Source organism: Ailuropoda melanoleuca, chromosome 8, assembly GCF_002007445.2.
Source record: "Ailuropoda melanoleuca isolate Jingjing chromosome 8, ASM200744v2, whole genome shotgun sequence".
Classification (NCBI taxonomy): domain Eukaryota; kingdom Metazoa; phylum Chordata; class Mammalia; order Carnivora; family Ursidae; genus Ailuropoda; species Ailuropoda melanoleuca.
In genome coordinates this window covers 77,616,871-77,629,226 of record NC_048225.1, presented here as the reverse complement: position 1 = coordinate 77,629,226, position 12,356 = coordinate 77,616,871, and the positions used below count along the sequence as shown (strand labels likewise).

The 12,356-nt window shown below is 48.8% G+C and overlaps 1 protein-coding gene across 1 annotated transcript; it reads left to right on the top strand.

Annotated features, from left to right (window-relative positions):
- Window positions 1–443: 443 nt before the first annotated feature.
- On the top strand, window positions 444–11,124 carry SERPINC1 (serpin family C member 1). Its single transcript, XM_011221966.3, has 7 exons — window positions 444–597; window positions 2,524–2,893; window positions 3,207–3,422; window positions 4,278–4,415; window positions 6,264–6,654; window positions 7,884–7,948; window positions 10,871–11,124. Exons 1-7 carry the CDS (start codon window positions 557–559, stop codon window positions 11,045–11,047), a joined length of 1,398 nt encoding a protein of 465 aa, XP_011220268.2. The 5' UTR covers window positions 444–556; the 3' UTR covers window positions 11,048–11,124.
- Window positions 11,125–12,356: the final 1,232 nt, after the last annotated feature.

The window sequence follows — 12,356 nt, the reverse complement described above, 5'->3', positions numbered from 1 at the left end:
TACCTTGTTTCAGAATACTCTCCTCTGACTAGATATTAAGGACTCTCTCTCTCTCCCCCAAAAGAGAGCTGTGAAAGAGAGCATATTGAGCTGAGCAGAGAGAAAGCTAGAAATTTCTGGACATTCAACCTGGCTAGTTACATTCACCTATTTTCTACCTCCTTGTTTGGTTAACCAAGAAAAAAGAATCTTGAAGAGAAAGTTCTCAGTCAGGCATTTTCTGACCAAGTTTGAATTTGAGAACAGGTCCTCCTTTTCCTCTTCTATAAAGAAGAGAGTTAGGGAATATGGCTGAGAGAGGTGGGCCTTGCCTTCCCTCGACCTGACTGAACTTTAAAACTTCTCTACTAATTAAACAACACTGGGCTCTACGCTTTGCTTAACCCTGGAAGCTGGTCATCAGCCTTTGACCTCAGTTTTCCCCTCGTCACCAGCTCCCTCCCCCACCTTAGCTTCTGGAACCTCAGTCAGATTTAGAGGAAAGAACCAGTTTTCAGAGCGATTGCCTCAGAACACACTATCTCCACCCGGCTGGCCCTGTGGAAGATTAGCAACCATGTTTTCCAATGGGATAGGAACTGTAGCTGCTGGAAAAAGGTAAGAGAGGCAAGTTTTCTCTTTTGCATGCCCTCATTGGGTTTTTTGACCTTCGAAGTTCTCCTGAGGATGGCCTCGACAACTTAGAGAAAACCAGGCCCTCTCCCTGGTAGTTACAATAAAAGATGTGTTTGGAGGACATCATTCCAAGCGCCCTCCCTCCCACCCTCTCTTGGGGTAAGCCACACCTTGGGTTCTTAGCCCAAGAAACAAAGGGGATGTCTTCCCCGAGTAGAGGTGCTGTGCCAGCACCAGCCCCCACAGCAGCCCAAGAGACACTCCAACGCAAATTCCCAGGCCTTCCATACAGCTGAAAAGAGGGAAAATTCAACCTGTGAGGCTCTCCTAACTCCCTTTTTGCTTCTCCTTCCACTCAATTGCCCCTGCTCCAAGATCTCAGTGACCTTTGACTAAAGGACAGCAGCCCTGTTCCCTTGCCTCACAGTGAGGTCCCCTCCTCCCTCGACACCACACATATTCCCTTCTTGACAAGGGTTGTTTTGGGAGGCTACAGTGAGGCCGTGTACCACCATCTTGGTTTTTCTTCCCCCCATGAACAACACTCCCAGATTCCCCTCAGCCTCCACTTGGATTTCCAAATGTAGCTGAGGGACAGAAAGGGAAACTAAAGGCAAGTAAGATGGGGAGACGAATGGCAAGGAAGGTTCTCTCTCTCTCTGCTTCTTCACTGCGCCTTCTATATCTCCCTGAGTGTCTTTCCTTCTCTCCCACCCTGTGCCTCTGTTCTTAAAGGGCTGCAGAACTGGCCTCACTTCACACAAGGAGCCGAGTACCCCTCAGCTGCCCCCAGCTTCCGGCCAGCCCGACACTAGCCCGCAGACCACCTCAGCGAGTCCATTCCGCACTGTGTGCATGTCTTTTTCTGCCAGGGGGCAACTGAGAAGCCTCAGTATCCACACGGACTCCCGAGCCAGCCAGAGCACGCTCCCGGCCCACCCTGTCGTTGTACAAAAATACTACAAGAGTTTTTCTCTCGGTGGGCCTTTGTGTTGCCATTCTCCTCATTTGCCAGTAGCATGATCTCGTTTTTTTAAAAAGTGAGATTAATTTCATTTGTTTTTGGTGAACCCGTGTTGGAAGCATTCAAATTCCCGGGCACAGAAATGATGAAGGCCTGCACTGAGGCCGCGAGGGAGCAGCACACACAGTTCTCTGAATCCAGGCTCTGACTAATGAGGGACAACGGGAGGGATCCAGGGCGACTCCCCGGGTCCTGGCTTGGATGTCCGCCGGCGGGAGGCTCCCATTTGCTGAGCGGGAGGATGGAGGGGGAGAAGCAGGCGGGTGGGGAGACTTACAAGGACAATGCGGTCACTAAGGAATCTTCAGCCGTCCGGGTGGACTTGTCCCGCACGCAGTCCGTGTGGAGCTCCGCGGGAGGGTAGGGCTGGAGTCGGAGAGGCCCGGGGAGGCTGTGGCACTTAGGTGAGGCTTCGCCCTGTTCAGCCCTTCTTACCCCCCGGGGTCTGAAATGTCTGCGGCATCAATCCAGTCTGCAGCCCTCTCACATCCAGCAGGCCTTTCCTCAGCAGCTTCTGTAAACGGCGCCTCCTACTGCCCTGCGTCGGCGCCGGCGCTCCAGCCCCCGCCTGTTTTTCCTGTGCGCGTGTCCAGCTCGCCCTCCGGAAGCTGCGCATGCTTTATGTCTTCCAGCCTTGGGCCCGCGATGCTTTATAACCATCAGTGGCTTCGACAGTCGATTTTAATTTCAACCTATGTCCAGGCCAGTGGAACTATCCAGGTGCCAGGAGTCCACGACTGGACCTGCCCTGGGCCCTTCCACTCCGCGAGGCTTGGGGCCCGCCTCCCGGCCACGCCGGCTGGGCTGGAAGCCTGTGCTTGACTGGGGCAGGTCTGGGACGGGCTGTCCCAGCAAGCTTAACGCAGCTTTCTGCCCCGCTCTAGGAGGGTATATCTTCTGTCCTTGCTGCTCATTGGCCTCTGGGGCTGTGTGACCTGTCACTGGAGCCCCGTGGAGGACATCTGCACGGCCAAGCCCCGGGACATTCCCGTGAATCCCATGTGCATCTACCGGTCCGCAGAGAAGAAGGCCGTCGAGGAGGAGGGCGCAGAGCAGAAGGTCCCCGAGGCCACCAACCGGCGAGTCTGGGAACTGTCCAGAGCCAATTCCCGTTTTGCCACCGCCTTCTACCAGCACCTGGCGGACTCCAAGAATGACAACGACAACATTTTCCTCTCGCCCCTGAGTATCTCCACAGCTTTCGCGATGACCAAGCTGGGTGCCTGCGACAACACCCTCAAGCAGCTGATGGAGGTAGAGTCTGAAGCCCTTCCACCTAGCCTCGTTCCTGGACACCAGCAAAACCACCTGTGCGTTGGGCTAGAGCCCAGGAGAGACGTTAGGCGGTCCCCCAGCTCTTTGTGCTTTCCGCCCGTCTCCTGCTTACCCTTTCCTCTCCTTGCATCCGTGTGTCCATGTACCAGACGTGAGCGGAGCACTCGTGCTGTGTCGGGGCCTGCTCTTGGAGGAGCCCCTCGACGGGGTGGCTGTTGGTCAGAGACTGACCAGCACTGTGCTCCCCACCACGTTAGCCAGGCTTCTCCACCATTGTCTTTGGCTTCCACAGGTTTTTAAATTCGATACCATCTCCGAGAAGACATCTGACCAGGTGCACTTTTTCTTTGCCAAACTGAACTGCCGACTCTATCGAAAAGTCAACAAATCCTCGGAGTTAATATCGGCCAACCGCCTTTTTGGAGACAAATCCCTTACCTTCAATGAGACATACCAGGACATCAGCGAGGCGGTGTACGGAGCCAAGCTTCAGCCCCTGGACTTCAAGGTGAGTCGCAGATGTCGTCCTAGGGCTCAGAGTTCTTCGTCTTCCCTCAGAGGCTGAGAAGGTAGAGAAGCAGGATCCAGGATCCAAACGAACGCGGCTCTGCTGGTTGAAGGCAGGTTGGGGGTGGGGAGGGACTGGAAGTCAGAACCCCTGGAATAAATCTGCTTGCTTGAAATCCGAGACATCAGTGGTATCTATGGCTTAGATTGTAGCCACTGTTCTGAGAAAGTTGTATAAAGAAATTCTTCTTGTTATTCACCAAGACCGAAAAACTCTGGAGATGCCAGTCCTACAAGACACCTTATTTAATTTTTAAAAGTTATCGTGGTCAAATAAAACTGGTGTATGGTGCATGCCGTGTTCTCCTCTTGGAGATTCGTGAGGCACCCAAGCCTATGAAGTTTTCTGATGAAGCCTTGCAACAAAGAAGTCTGTTGGCTTTATTCAATCAGCATTTCTCTCTCCCTCTTTTTTTTTTGGACCACATGGGCATCCTTCGTGCCCCTCACCCCTGCATAACTCACTAGCTTCTGGACATGTCCGGAAAAATAACATTTTGTTTTCTTTTTCCCAGACTGTTTTCTTCTTTTCTGTTCCTTTATTTCTGTTTCTCTTTATTTCTCTCTCTTCTGTTAATTTTACTAACATCTAATTTATTAATCTAACTACTAATTCACTAACCATCTGGAAGATTCATGGCATTATACTAGCTATGTAAGTTCTCCCCAGTCTGGGTTAGAGTGGGAAATGGTGGGAGAGGGCAAGGGGCTGGTGAATAAAATGAAATGCTGCGTGGGGAAGTGGAGAAGCTCACTGAAAGCACAGGTGGGTAGATTTGTTTCCTATTCTCCTCAGGAAAATGCAGAGCAGTCCAGAATGATCATCAACAAATGGGTATCCAATAAGACCGAAGGGCGTATCACTGATGTCGTGCCCCAGGATGCCATCAACCCGCTCACGGTCCTGGTGCTGGTCAACACCATTTACTTCAAGGTATTCAAAATCGCCCAGAGGACTTCCTCTTGTCCTTCACCTCACCTGCTTTCACACCATTAGGCATTAGATAGGTCCTCTCTGCGAAACGGTCCATGCATGGCCTGGGCAGAAATACAAGTTTACTGAGAATCTAGGACCACGTCTAGGGCCATGGCTGCTGGCCTGAAGTCCAGGAGGGCCTGGTCATGTCTCTGGGCCCAAGGAAGAGCGTACACACTCACAAACTTAGCATGCACAGCTGCAAAGTATGGTCTGGGATGAACTCTCATACATGTGTGACAATTTTTGCTATCCAGTTTACTCTGTTTTGAAATCTGGAACAGCAAGACAGACTCCGTTGACAGTCCTCGGTGATGAGATTTTCTCCATCATCTGAAGCAGCTTCAACAGTGACTCAAAGTTCCCCTTGCCTGAAGCTTCTGAACCTCCAGGTGCCAGGCTGACTCCAAATTTTGCAGAGTTCCTATAATTTGTGCGGATGGCTTTGTCTTTCTCAGAGTTGAGAGTTCTAAAGGCTGTTTCAACTTAAGACATGTAGGAAGGAGAATGAGGGGGAGGGTACTGGGAATAAACAGACCATTGATACTCAGGAGGGCCAAGGTTTAAGATGGGGGGAACTGGGGCACATTTGTCCATCCTGGGTCGTGCTCTTTACCCCTTACTCCTGCACAGAGCCCAGGAGTTCAGCCAGTCACCGCTGTGCCAACCACTCTGGCTCCTGGGGTCTCCCTCTCCCCCAGAGTGGAGAAGGTTGTAGTTACCCAATGTGTATTGCCCTTTACAGTTTTCAGAACACATTGCTGTTTATTAGCCCTCTTTATTCTCATATCACCAACGAGAACTTGGGCCTCTCAGAAAGATTACTTAGTTTAAATCCTGCCTTTTCCATTCCTGCTCTGTGATCTCAGGTGAGTCCCGGAGAACTTTCTATGCCTCAAATGCTGCATGTATAAAGTGGGAATAATGATACACCTCCCTCGTAGGCTTCCTGAGGGGCCTGAGTAAGTGACCCACCACTCAAAGAGTTAAATGACTTGTCCCCAAATCAACCAGCCAGAATAGGACAAGGAATGGTAATTACAACTCAGAAATTTTGAAGGGGGGCGCCTGGGTGGCACAGTGGTTAAGCGTCTGCCTTTTCGGCTCAGGGCGTGATCCCAGCGTTCTGGGATCGAGCCCCACATCAGGCTACTCTGCTGGGAGCCTGCTTCTTCCTCTCCCACTTCCCCTGCTTGTGTTCCCTCTCTCGTTGCCTGTCTCTATCTCTGTCAAATAAATAAATAAAATCTTTAAAAAATAAAAAAAAAAAGAAAAAAAATTTTGAAGGGATGGCTTGTATCCCAGGGTCCCTCCGTCTGTGAGCAGAAGTTAGCCAGGATTCACCCTCTGCCGGGCAGGGCTCCGAAACAACCCCCTGGGTTATTATCAGTGTCTGGCCTTTATTTCTTGCGGGCGGAGGCCAGCATTTTGGAGGAGGGCCCTTGAGAAAGAGGTGGGTGGCAGGCGGAAAGCAAAAGGCAATTCAATTTAAATTCAAAAAGACGCTTGTGAAGAGGCCAGTAGGTTGTTCTCGGTTTTAGTTTTTATTTTTCTAGTTATAAAGCCAATAAACAGCCACTGCCGAAAATCTGGGAAATACAGAAAAGTTCACAGAAAAAAACACTCATAATCCCATCACCCTGCCATAGTCATTGTAAACCTGTTCACGTAGAGCCCTGTGATCTGTCCTGCTCGTTCTGCCTACACGTGAGCGTGATAAAATCATGTGACTATTTCCCACGTCAGTGTTCGCCTACGGAGGGGTTAGGCCTCGTGGTGATTCTCCCCCCTGCTGTCTCGTCCCAGGGCCTGTGGAAGTCCAAGTTCAGCCCCGAGAACACAAGGAAGGAGCTGTTCTACAAGGCCAACGGGGAGTCGTGTTCGGCCTCCATGATGTACCAGGAGGGCAAGTTCCGCTACCGGCGAGTGGCAGAAGGCACCCAGGTGCTCGAGCTGCCCTTCAAGGGCGATGACATCACCATGGTGCTCATCCTGCCCAAGCCTGAGAAGCGCCTGGCCAAGGTGGAGCAGGAGCTCACCCCGGAGATGCTGCAGGAGTGGCTGGATGACACGACGGAGACGCTGCTGGTGGTGCACGTGCCGCGCTTCCGCATCGAGGACAGCTTCAGCGTCAAGGAGCAGCTGCAGGACATGGGCCTCGTCGACCTGTTCAACCCCGACAAGTCCCGGCTCCCAGGTGAGCCTCGGAAGGGCGTGTCTCTTCCCTCTGCCCCCCCCCCCGCCAGGTGGTCTGAGCAAAGGAGAAAGAATTGGGGAAAGAGGAGAAAAGAGCAACGGGTCAGGAGTAGAGCGAGGGCGCTACTGCTAACCCTTCCTTCCCGGGGTCTGGCTCCTCTTCTGTATCCCGGGGAGTTGGCGCCTGGATCTCCAGGAGCGCAGCTGGCCCTGGAATGAGACTGTAACTGAAGTGTGGGATGGGACAAGGGAGAGAACATGAAAAGACATCAGAACTCAAAGCAAAGATGTGATTCAGAGCTGGGGACATCTTGGTCCCACAAAATAGGCATCGCTGATGTTGAACAGCCCGATATTCCAAAGGGCTCATGAGTTCCCCTAAAGTCACTTGGACAGCAGATGCGGCCAACCTTCCATAGCTGTGAGACTTCAGCAATAGTGGTCTTGGGTCCTACAATCTACCATCCTTCAAAAATATGCATTAAAATATCTTTTTACAAGAGAAGTTTACAACGTTAAGAAATTGAATTTACCATTAATAGGCTGCCTATAAACGAGGTCTAACCAGGGGCCCCGGGCTGGCTCGGGGGAAGAGCATGTGACTCTTGATCTTGGAGTCATGAGTTCGAGCCCCACATCGGGTGTAGAGACTACTTAAATAAATAAAGGTTGGGGCGCCTGGGTGGCACAGCGATTAGGCGTCTGCCTTCGGCTCAGGGCGTGATCCCGGCGTTGTGGGATCGAGCCCCACATCAGGCTCCTCTGCTATGAGCCTGCTTCTTCCTCTCCCACTCCCCCTGCTTGTGTTCCCTCTCTCGCTGGCTGTCTCTATCTCTGTCAAATAAATAAATAAAATCTTAAAAAAAAAAATAAAGGTGAAAAAAAATTAAACTAGGTCTAACCGACTTCTCTCTTGAAAATGTTGTCAGACTGAAAAGAAAGACATTCCTACTAGGTGGAGTGGGAGTTTTTCTTTAAGAACAGAGTCGCCTGCCCCCCCTCCAAGAGCTGACGTGTGAGATTAAATTCATAGGATCCAGGCTGAAAAAGCCTAAAGAACTTTATTCTTTTTAATATTATTTATTTAGGGAGGATCATTAGGTGAGGGTTCAGGATTTTTATTTTGCAAAAATAGCCCCAAAGGACCTCTTAATTCAAACTGAATTCCTTTCTGTGGGTCGAAGCCGACTTTCTCCCATTCCACAGAACCTTTTCTGGTCTTCCTTCTAGGTATAATCGCAGAAGGCCGGAGCGACCTCTATGTCTCAGATGCATTCCATAAGGCCTTTCTTGAGGTGGGTACACCTTTCTTTGCTCTCTTCTTATGCTGTCGCTTCATTTTTCAGTATATCAATATCTCATGTGATTTATAATCTCATGTGATTTATAACTGAGCTCCTGGAGATCCAGGTTCTTGCTCCACTGCGTCTATGGTCTTACAGCAGGTGCGTGAACAGCAGGACACGACTGTGGAAAAAGGCATGTTTCCAGTGTCCCTCAAACCCCAGATCTGTAGCCCCCTCCTCCACGAGGCTCTGCAAGAGAGCCCTCCCCTGAAGCCCTCATGGTCCCATTGTTCCACCCTCCCTCCCGCTACTTCTCCTGAAGCAGGTCAAACATTTAGGGGAGGGTGACACAGGAAAAGAAGACAACAAAGGCCACGGAGAAGGAATTCAGAGGAGGAGAACCAGCAGAGCAGGTGCTCACAGAAACCCAGGGAGGAGTTTTAAGGAAACAAAGTAACAAGATTGAAAATTGACCACAGGTTACCATTCCCTAAGGAATTTAGAACAGTAGGGGCACAGGCCCGATTTTAATGGGTGAAGAGCAAATGGAGGGTGTAGAAGGGGAGCTGATGAGAGTGGATCAGGTCCTAAAGTGTGTTCCAAAGAAGCAGAACTCTACGCTGCAAAAACAGTTTGGTGGTGAAATAAATGTGTATCCTCCTCTTGGGAAATAAACAATGCACGCTGGCATTTTGGCGTCTAAGTTCCACAGTGAAAAAACCGGTTCAATATTGTTTAACCCACTGGAGGGGAGGTGGGTGGGGGCGATGGGTGAAATAGGTGGTGGGGATTACGGAGTGCACTTTGCTGTGAGGAGCACTGGGTAATGTATGCAATTGTTCAATCGCTGTATTGTACACCTGAACCTAATATAACACTGTTAACTCCCTGGAATTAAAATAGAAACTTAAATATGTTGCTTAACCTAGTGTTTCCCCAACTCAGGTGTCCGTGGAACCTTTTACTAGAGTAATAGCTATATTAAAGCCTGTAGAAATTCTGGTTCTCAAACAAATACTGAACTGTGGACCAGTAGCACTAGTTAAGTGGGAAGCTTGACTCTTCGAGAATCCAGGATGGGGCCTGAGAATCAGCATATTTACAAAGCTCCTCAGATTTTAATCCACGACCAGGTTTGGAAAGCACTGTTCTCTGGGGGAACCGGGCTATGAGGAAAAGGAGATAGCCACTGTCAGAGAGGATTGAGGATTGAGGATTGAGGATTGAGGAAACCACAAAGAAAGAAGGTTATGGTCAAAGGAAAAAAGTTTCAGAGCATGGTGCTAGTAAATATAGTGGCAGAGTCCAAGCTCAGTGAGAAAATGTAGTTAGGAGGAAAGTGGAAGGATCAAAGGACAGAAGGAAGGCAGAATAATTGTCATAAGAGTGAGGAAACGCAATAGCTTAAAAAAAAAAAAAGTAATAGTCTGAGAGGATAGTGTCATTATTATCATTTCAAAGGTAGAACAAGTCTGAGAGATGGCTAGTTCAAGGCATGGCCATGAGACTAGGTAGGGTGAGGGTAATGCTCATTGGGGTTCACAAGATGAAAGGAAGGGGAGGTTAGGGTGTTGACTGGGTCTCCTACCAGGATATTTTGTCTGCATCAAATGATAGCGGGAGTTAGGGTGGCCAGAAAGGCTATGAGCTGGGTGCCCAAATCCTCAATGTGGGGATATAATCTATAGGACCACAGATGTCAGTGACCTGTAGGACAACAGCAAGAGCAGAGGGCTGTATCTTAAAGGTACTGAGACCAGACCTAGGGATTTTACAAAAGTACTGGATTAATAGTTTTGGAAGTACACATGCCATATGGATTATGAAGGGAAGTACACTTAGGAAGACTGCGAGGGAGGCCATGTCCTCAGTATCTTAACCATGATTGAAAAATCCTCCTCTAAGGACCCTAAATAGAAGAAGTCACCTCAGACACCCCTGAGGTCTTTGAGTTACCGTTAGGAAGAAGCAGAGGTTTGGATTCACTTTATCCCTCTTAGCCCATTGAACAATGGCGCAAGGTTTCTCCATAGCTCTTGGATCAAAGTTGTTTTCCTTGAGAACCTTGGGAACCCAATATACTGGTTTCCAACTGATGTAGATCTCCTGGGAAGCCATTAGAAGCCAGTATCTGATTTGAATAAGATGATCCTGTCTTGCAAAAGCTCCATTCTGCTCACAAATCCAGTCCTGAATGACCATGAAAAGCATGGGGAGATGGGGCATCGGATGGTGAGGAAGCAGGGAAGAAGAGTGACAGGGAGAGAACTGTCTTCAACCAGCTCCCCAAAGCTCAGGGATCTGAAATGCTTTCATTAAGAAGCAGGGACAGAGTTTTGGTGATATTCTGGGTCCCCAAGGGAAATTTTCTGAAGGTGTCTCTCTGGCAATTCTGCTTATCAGCAAGTGTAACTTGTGTCAGACTATTACTCCAAAAAATACCTCATTCAGCCAGAGGACCCTGGTCTTTTCATAGGTGCAGCGTCCTGAGCGGCTGCTTGGGGTAGTTCTGTCGGGGATCTTGATGCTCCAAGAGTGAAACTACCTCAGCTCTAGAGTTCTGATCTTGAGTCAAAATCTCTTTTAGCATCTGGTACAAAATAACCTTCTTGCAATGCCCCATACCACGGTGCCAGCCAGACACGAGACCGCCTCGAGTACATCTATGTTCCTGGCTCAGGAGTTCTCGGAATGGAATCCTTGCTCTCACCCAGCACAAGGCTTGGAGGAACACAAGTGCTTACATCAATATTCATTGGATGAAAGAAGGCATAAAAGTCAGGTTCTGGTGGGAACGCAACCTGACCCAAGTGTACTTTCCCCTGGAAAACAAATAGCATTTTGAGGAACTGCTGCGTCTGTGGGTATTTACCGCGTCCAGTGAACTGCAGAGGAGCTAATGCAGGCTTTTGTTTCCTGTCTGGTCTGCAGGTCAATGAGGAAGGCAGTGAGGCAGCGGCAAGTACTGCCATTGGGATTGCTGGCCGTTCGCTGAACCCCAACAAGGTGACCTTCAAGGCCAACAGGCCCTTCCTCGTTCTTATAAGGGAAGTTGCTCTGAACACTATTATCTTCACGGGCAGAGTAGCCAACCCTTGTGATAACTGAAGTGTTCTTTATTTTTTGCACCTCTTCCTATTTTGCTTTGTGATACAAGTAAAAATAAACACAACTACTCCCAATTACGAATGGACTTTGCCCCATGAAATGAAGACAAGGACCGGAGATATGGATGGAGATGCTAGTGGGCATTTGGTCAAGCGAGTGCTCGATCGGTTGTTCTCTACCAGTGAGCACACCTGGGTCAAGAAAGTGAAGGAGTGGGGAGCCTGGGTGGCTCAGTCGGGTAAGCTTCCAACTCTTGGTTTCGGCTCAGGTCAGGGTCATGAGATCGAGCCCCGAGGCCCACGTAGGGCTCTGCACCTGGCAGAGTCCACTTCTCCCTCTCCCTCCGCTTCCCCCATCCCCACGCTCGCTTGCGCACATGCTCTCTCTCTTAAAATAAAGAAATAAAATCTTAAAAGGAAAATAAAGTGATGGAAGGAAATACGTTACAGCTGCATCCTGAAAGATGGTAGGTTGGTAACCATCCCGAAAGGGCAGGGGGAGCCCGAAATGTCAGTATTCCCATCATACTAAAAAAAAAAAAAAAACCAAAAATTGTAAAAGAATTAATTTCTATATACAGAAAAACCAGATAGTCAAATCTGAGTATTAAACAATTTAATTCTCAAACCACTCACATGCATAATGTTCTTTTACACAGTGTTAAAATAAAGAGGAAAATGTATTTTTATACAAACAGAATTTCAAGTATACATTAATAGACTTTTCAAATTACTAACCAAGTTGCTAAGATTTCATTCACATTGTTCTTAAAGCTGTTCAACGAGAAAGCTTTTGCTAAACTGCTTTAAATATGTTTATATAAACCCATATCTTCACTCTTTTTCTGAATGTCCCTCCCCCAACCCCAGTCTCGCCCGCCCTCCTGCCCTCCCCCCGCCCCCGACACGACAGGGTTTCTGGGGCTCTAGGAGACATGCAACCCCACCAAGTACTATTGGCTTGTCATCAGGGGAAGGACAGAATCTACAGGAGGAGAGACTGAGAACACCTGTCAAATTAAGGGAGAGAACAAATCTAATATTTAGAAATGACACAAATCAGAATCATAGCTTATAGCCTTTAAGTTTTTACTTGACTTTTTGCTTAAAGAAATCTCAGCCTCCCACAGAACAACATAGAAGTTTCTGACAGTTTGGTAGCTGAGAAAATAACTTAATATTGGGTATTTTCCCCAGGGAAACTTCTACGATCAGGGTAGGCATTTTAAACTTCATTTTGGTTGTTTCTGTTTTCCCTTTGGCAGGGTGTTGGGGACAGCTTAAAAATGGGTGGGATTTGTGTGTTGACA